The sequence below is a fragment of the Sinocyclocheilus anshuiensis genome, unplaced genomic scaffold, assembly GCF_001515605.1.
Source record: "Sinocyclocheilus anshuiensis isolate Anshui unplaced genomic scaffold, SAMN03320099.WGS_v1.1 scaffold4927, whole genome shotgun sequence".
In the NCBI taxonomy this organism is placed as follows: domain Eukaryota; kingdom Metazoa; phylum Chordata; class Actinopteri; order Cypriniformes; family Cyprinidae; genus Sinocyclocheilus; species Sinocyclocheilus anshuiensis.
Window position 1 is genome coordinate 49,338 of NW_015554487.1, and position 7,770 is coordinate 57,107.

Genomic DNA, 7,770 nt, shown 5'->3' on the forward strand with positions numbered 1-7,770 from the left:
ACACTCTGTCAGTTTAAATCTAGATTAAAGACCCATCTCTTTAACCTGGCTTACACATAACACACTAACACATTTGTAATATTCAAATTTGTTAAAGGATTTTTAGGCTGCATTAAATAGGACAACCAGACCTATTACACCTGTAACACTTCCCATAACACCCGATATACTTGCTACACCGTTAGAAGAATGGCATCTATGCTAATATTAGTCTGTTTCTTTCTTATTCTGAGGTCACCGTAGCCACCAGATCCAGTCTGTATCCAGCCCAGATGGTGGACCAGCACCTTATACAGTGGAGGCCCTGAATGTCAGCAGAGATCAGGACAACTAGATGAGCCCCGGAGACAGATCCCCAGTAAAGACCTTGTCTCCTAGATGGCCACCAGGACAAGACATTCTGGGACATCCCTGGCTTGTGCTCCATAACCCCCATATTTAGTTTTAGCTTGGAGCGAATTTTGTCATGCTTCCTGTTTGTTATCTGTGTGTTCTTCTGTGTCTTGTTCTGTGTTTCAGGATGATCGCACGGATCTGTCTAATGTGCCATGTGAGTACCTAGACCTGAAGGCAGTGTTCAGCAAGTGATTCAGAGGCTGTTAGAGAATGGGCTTTATGTCAACGCGGAGAAATGCGTTTTTCATGCACAGTCTTCCCTTTTTGGGATACATCGTCTCAGCCGAGGGGGTGCGCATGCATTCCGACAAAGTTCAGGCTGTGGTGAATTGGCCAACCCCAGATTCCCGCAAGGCCCTGCAGAGGTTTCTGGGCTTTGCCAATTTTTACCGCCGGTTTATTTGCAATTTCAGCCAGCTAGCCACTCCTTTGACTGCCTTAACCTCCACCAAGGCTCCGTTCAGGTGTTCAAGCGCAGCGGAGGCTGCGGTTACTAAACTGAAAAGCTGCTTTGTTTCAGCTCCCATCCTTGTTGCCCCTGTCGTCCCTATGACGGTGCTATAGACTTATTACCAGGTACGTCTCTGCCTAAAGGCAAGTTATATTCGCTTCCCCCCCCGGAAAGGGAGGCTATGGAGAAATATATTTCTGATTATCTAGCAGCCAAGATCATCCGCCTCTCTTCTTCTCCGGCTGGTGCGGGTTTCTTTTTCGTGAAAAAGAAAGACGGCTCTCTCCGTCCCTGTATTGACTATCGAGGGCTGAACGACATCACGGTGAAGAATACTTACCCTTTACCGTTGATGTCGTTGGCCTAGAATACTTATCCTCTACCGTTGATGTCGTCGGCTTTCGAGCGTTTGCAGGGGGCGTCATTTTTCACGAAATTGGATCTCCGTAACGCTTATCATTTGGTTCGCATAAGAGAGGGGGATGAATGGAAAACCGATTTTAATACCCCCAGGGGACACTTTGAATATCTTGTTCTTCCTTTCGGCCTTTCAAACACTCCCGCGGTATTCCAAGCACTTGTCAATGACAAGTGTTGAGAGATATGGTAGATCAGTTCATTTATGTCTACCTGGATGACATACTGATATTTTCTCACCCTCTCCATGAACATGTTCAGCACGTCAGGCGAGTGCCTCAGAGGCTGTTAAAGAATGGTCTTTATGTGAAGGCGGAGAAATGCGCTTTCCATGCAGTCTGTTCCTTTTTTGGGTTACATCGTGTCGGTCGAGGGAATGCGCATGGATCCGGACAAGATTCAGGCTGTGGTTGATTGGCCAACTCCAGATTCCCGCAAGGCCCTGCAGAGGTTTCTGGGCTTTGCCAATTTTTACCGGCGTTTTATTCGCAATTTCAGCCAGCTAGCCGCCTCTTTGACCAATTTTTACCGCCGGTTTATTTGCAATTTCAGCCAGCTAGCCGCTCCTTTGACTGCCTTAACCTCCACCAAGACTCCGTTCAGGTGTTCAAGCGCACCGGAGGCTGCGGTTACTAAACTGAAAAGCTGCTTTGTTTCAGCTCCCATCCTTATTGCCCCTGATCCGTCCCGGCAGTTTGTGGTGGAGGTTGACGCATCAGAGGTGGGGGCTGACGCAGTTTTATCCCAGCGCTCCTCCGCGGACGGCAAGATGCATCCTTGCACGTATTTTTCTCACCGTTTGTCATTTGTCACCTGCCGAACGTAATTATTATATTGGTAACAGAGAGTTGCTGGCAGTCAAGCTAGCCTTTGAAGAGTGGCGTCATTGGTTGGAGGGTTCGGGGGTTCCTTTTATTGTTTGGACTGACCATAAGAATAAGAATCTTAAATACATCAAGTCCGCCAAAAGATTAAACTCTAGGCAGGCCCGGTGGGCTCTTTTATTCTGTCGTTTTGATTTTTCTATTTCTTACTGTCCGGGTTCTAAAAACATCAAGACAGACGCGTTATCCCGTATTTTTGATCATTCGGAGTGCCCATCTTTTTCCAAGCCCATTGTGCCGCAGAAGCTTTTTGTTTCTGCGGTCACGTGGGAAATCGAGTCGAAGGTCCGCACGGCCTCTCAAGGGGTACCCAGATGCCCACCGGGTCGGTTATTTGTGCCAGAGTGTTTAAGGTCCGAAATTATCCAAAGGGGGTCATTGTTCCAAGGTAGCCTGTCATCCTGGGGTTAATCACACCATGTTAAACAACGGTTCTGGTGGCCATCTATGGCTTGCGACGTTCGTCTTTTTGTTTTGGCTTGCTCGGTCTGTGCTGTTTCTAAGTCTTCCAATCGATCCCCTGCTGGACTCCTTCAGCCGTTGTCAGTTCCTTAGAGACCCTGGTCCCACATTTCGCTAGATTTTGTTTCGGTCTCCCGGCCTCACAGGGAAACACAGTGATTTTGACCGTGGTGGACCGGTTCTCGAAGGCAACTCATTTCATCCCTCTGCCTAAATTACCATCTGCCAGAGAAACAGCGGTTGCTGTCATTGACCACGTTTTTCGCATACATGACCTCCCGATGGACGTGGTCTCTGACAGTGTGCCTCAGTTTGTTTCCAAATTTTGGAGAGTTTTGTCGGTTGCTGGGGGCGACTGTTAGTCTTTCTTCTGAGTTCCATCCCCAGAGTAACGGTCAGACAGAGAGGGCCAACCAAGATTTAGAACGTATGTTGCGATGTTTGGTCTCTCAGAACTCCTCCTCTTGGAGCCAGCAGCTTTCATGGGTTGAGTACGCACATAACTCGTTACCAGTCTCAGCTACGGGCCTATCATTTGAGTGTAGTTTAGGGTACCAGCCACCTGTTTTTCCAAGTATGGAATCCGAAGTCGCGGTCCCCTCTGCCCACGCTTTTGTCCAGAGGTGCCGTCGCACCTGGAGCAGGGCTAGACAGACCCTCCTCCAGGTGGGGGCGCGCACCAAGGCTCAGGTCGATCGCCACCGGTCGAAGCCTCCCGTCTACGTCGTTGGTCAAAAAGTGTGGCTTTCATCTAAAAATATTCCTCTCCGGTCTGTCAGTAATAAGCTTGCTCCCCCCCGGCTGGATCTCGGCTGGAGTTCCCGACTGCTGTTGTCTCTGTCCTTGCTTAATAAACTCTTTATTTTCACTCGCACTTGGATCTTGAGACTCCTCATTGTGACAATTGTAGCAAGGATTTTAAATAAATAAATAGAAAAATACATTTAATAGATAGTGCTAGTAATAACAGTTCAAGTGTAGATGGAAAAGATGCACCTTTAGTAATTTCTTGAATAAATTAAAGCATTTTGTGCCTCTTTGGGTTGGCACTATAATGCGTCGTTCACTTGCAGAACTCAAGCTTCTGGAGGGCACACAAGTCTGTGAATTTAGGTAAAGGGGTGCAGAGCCAGTGGATGTTTTGTAGGCAAACATCAATGCCTTGTATTTGATGTGAGCGCCTATTGATGAACAGAGGTGTGACATGCGCTCTCTTCGGCTCATAAAAAACTAAGCTCACTGCTGCATTCTGGATTAGTAGCAGAGGTTTGATAGAACTAGCTGGAAGACCTGCCCAGAGAACATTACAATAGTCCAGCCTATAGCTAATATTTGCTAAAAACAAAACAAAAAACAAGCTCTTCTGACATATGTCTGCATGATACACTTTGCATGCACTGAAGTTTTGTTCAGAGTACATGTAAAGCACATGTAAATCAAATTCCAAAGTATAGGGTTCAAATAAACAGAATTAAGAATCTGAAATCGAAATGGATTGAGATGTAAATTAGTGCCTGTTAAACATACCTAATGTAGTCAACGTGTAACCTAGTGCTACTTTTGAGTTCTGTCAAATATTTCCTTCAGATGCTGGAATTGACGGGGTGTCTTATTTCGTTAAAGTCCAGCGTGTATGTTGTATCCACATTCTAATTACAGTATGCTGTCCCTTAAAATGAAATATTAGTTAAGCAGGTCATTTCTGGTAGTGATACAAAGAGCAGGCACCAATAAGGAAGTTTCTTTACCTGTTAATGAGTAACAGATGAGTTGTTAATGTTCAGCTCAGCTTATAAGTGTATTATGACAACACTGAGTCACTTTAGAAGGAGGATGCTGTAGAAGAGCAAGATAATCAGCACAAACTGCCAAAGTATCTTTAAAGGATGATGAAGTGTAAAACAGACTGCCTCGAAAAGCCTCTGTCTCTGGCCTTTGAAAAGCTCGGTCGCGTTGTTGGTAGACATCCATGTGTGTTTGTGTTAATACCTTTATATGTAGCTACTGTCCTCGGAGCCGGTTTTATCTTTCTTCAGGAGAGGGAGGCAAATGATATTGAAGACCAGTTCACACCTGTCAATGGACCTGCCAAGCTGGAGAGGGCGATTGTGCTGGAGAATTTCCCACAGTCTGAAGATTTTTCTCAGTTACGGCTTGCGTCTGATGGCACTTATGCTTCTTTGATAATCACAGGCTTGAATGGCAAAAATATATTAACTGAAGAGGCTTTTAATGGCATTTTGGAGTTAGACAGACAAGTGAAAAATATAATGACGGGAAACACTTTTGAAAACCTCTGTGCCAGAACAAAGGGATACTGTATGTCAAATGCAATTTTAGACATTATAAATTACGCGAGAGAAAGGCAACAGACACTGGCTGACCTGCATGAAACTCCCAGAAGCCAGTGGTGATAGTAAAGGTTGTTGCGTTGGTGGCACTTATGATAAAAGCACACGTAAGGAATACGACATGCCAATGGATTCCTTCTTTAAAAATTATTACGGCCCTTTTCTGACGACTGTGTGGGTTAAGATGCTCGTGTGTCTGATCTATGCTGGGTATTTGGCAGTCAGTATCTATGGATGCTTCCAAATACAGGAAGGTCTAGATTTGAAAAATCTAGCAGCAGACGGCTCATATGTAGGTGATTACTATGACGAAGAAGATGAATTCTTCTCTGATTTTGGTCCTAATGTCATGTTAGTAATAAACAATGAGCATTTTCAGTACTGGAGCCCAGCTGCCCGTGAAAGTCTTGACTTGTGTTTGGAAAATTTTCTAAATCTGACAATGGCAGATTCAGGCATTCCACCTATTTCTTGGCTTCATGCATACATGCAGATTGGAATTAATTTAGACAATGAAACACAATTCAAAGGAAAATTAACTTCATTTCTTATTCAGTCTGGTTTTAGCCAAGATGTTAATTTCACTAACAATCAAATTCATGCATCACGTCTGTTCATTCAAACGGTGAAGGTCAGCACGGCAATCGATGAGAAAAACATGCTGAATGCATTTAGATTACTATGACAAAGAAGATGAATTTTTCTCAGATTTTGGTCCTAATGTCATGTTAGTAATAAAAAATGAGCATTTTCAGTACTGGAGCCCAGCTGCTCGTGAAAGTCTTGACTTGTGTTTGGAAAATTTTCTAAATCTGACAATGGCAGATTCAGGCATTCCACCCATTTCTTGGCTTCATGCATACATGCAGATTGGACAGAATGCTGGTTTTGATTTAGACAATGAAACACAATTCAAAGGAAAATTAACTTCATTTCTTATTCAGTCTGGTTTTAGCCAAGATGTTAATTTCACTAACGATCAAATTCATGCATCACGTGTGTTCATTCAAACGGTGAACGTCAGCACGGCAATCGATGAGAAAAACATGCTGAATGCATTTAGAGAAACTGCAGACAAATGTGGGGAGTTGCAGATGCCCGTTGATCTGATCGTGTACCACCCCGCGTTCATCTATTTCGACCAATATGCTGTCATCATCAGTAATACAGTCCAAAACATAGTGGTCGCTACATGTGCCATGTTAGTCATTTCGCTCCTGCTGATCCCGAACCCTCTCTGCTCTGTCTGGGTGACATTTGCCATCGCATCAGTCATTGTGGGCGTGGCCGGTTTCATGGCATTGTGGGATGTCAGTTTAGACTCTGTGTCTATGATTAATCTTGTTATCTGTATCGGGTTTTCTGTGGACTTCTCTGCTCACATATCCTACGCTTTTGTGTCAAGTGAAAAATCCTCTGCGAATGAGAAAGCCACGGATGCCATCCATAAACTGGGCTATCCGATTGTTCAGGGTGCCGTGTCCACTATAGCAGGTGTGGTGGTGCTCGCAGCTGCTAAAAGCGACATATTCAGGACCTTCTTCAAAATCATGTTCTTGGTCATTCTTTTCGGGGCCGTCCATGGCGTTGTGTTCTTACCTGTGTTCCTGACTTTCCTTGCTTGTAGTAAGAGTCGCGTAAAAAATAAACAAAATCTCCCAGAGCACAGTGACACAAGTGAGCAGAGAGTAAAAGCAGTCTTGAGTCCCACCGGGCAACAGATGAATGTGTGTGCTGATCCGGACTGTTACTGAGCTTACTGTTCTGAAATTATTAATCAAGGTTTTGATTAATTTCTATTTAATTTCTAAATATACTATTGTGCTCCAGTTTCCCCCACAATCTACATGTGAATTGAGACTGAATTGTCCGTATGTGTGTGTGTGTGTGTGTGTGTGTGTGTGTGTGTTTTCACCCTGTGGTGAACTTGCCATCCATCCTGACTGTTTTCCAGCCTACGGCCCGAGACACTGGGACAGGCGGAGCCGGCAACCGCACATAGGACACACGCTTTACAAACTGGATGGATGAACTTTTTCTTTTTGTATGAGCTTAGCTTTATATGATTCTGAATTAGCAGTCATTCTGTTATGTTCATATGTATACACTGCATCTTACATGGGTTTTTTATTTTGTATTTTAATCAAGTTTATCTTTTTTATTATATTCATCAATATGATTTTCAATGCAGTTATTTAATATTCACATCTATGTATTTTAACAGCTTTGCATTTGTAATCCAGTTACATTTTAAATACATTGATTAAAGCACATTATTGAACATTATTGGCTTTTTATTTTTCTTTAAAAGAGCTTGATCTCAGTGAGGGACACAGAATATGCACAAATGTATAATGGCTCTGCTGCTCTGTTCTCTCTGGATGTCATGATAGACGTGAGCAGAGGCAAAGTTTCCTCGTCCTCATCAATGCCTCATGGTTCCCAATCAAGGTGGAAATATGAGGAAACCAAATGAATGAAGCACTAATGTAAATCAGCTCTGTTCTGCCTGGAGAAGTGCCATCACCAAGCATTTGTTTGGGAACAAATCTATTCTGTGTCTTAAGGACTGTGCATCAATGTTACATTTGTTTGTTGCAAATTTACAGACAGAGGTCCTATATTTTATTAGTGGCCTACAGAACATTCTCAAAACAACATAAGTGGACAGTTAAAAAGGGCTTATTCAAAAAAAAAAAATAAAAAAAGTTATTCCAAATGGTACCATAAAATAACCGGGTAACTGCAGGATTTTTTAAAATCAGATTTAAGAGCTTTAAAGGGATAGTTCACCCAAAAATGAAAATGT

The 7,770-nt window shown here is 43.4% G+C and overlaps 1 protein-coding gene across 1 annotated transcript; it reads left to right on the top strand.

Moving 5' to 3' along the window:
• Positions 1-1,028: 1,028 nt before the first annotated feature.
• On the top strand, positions 1,029-6,598 carry LOC107671511 (patched domain-containing protein 3-like; the record flags this gene model as incomplete). Its single annotated transcript, XM_016464432.1, has 6 exons — positions 1,029-1,172; positions 1,602-1,714; positions 1,817-1,985; positions 4,647-4,812; positions 4,970-5,416; positions 5,787-6,598. Coding segments are annotated over exons 1-6 (1,851 nt in total), but the record flags the coding sequence as incomplete, so codon positions are not given.
• Between the last annotated feature and the right edge of the window lie 1,172 nt (positions 6,599-7,770).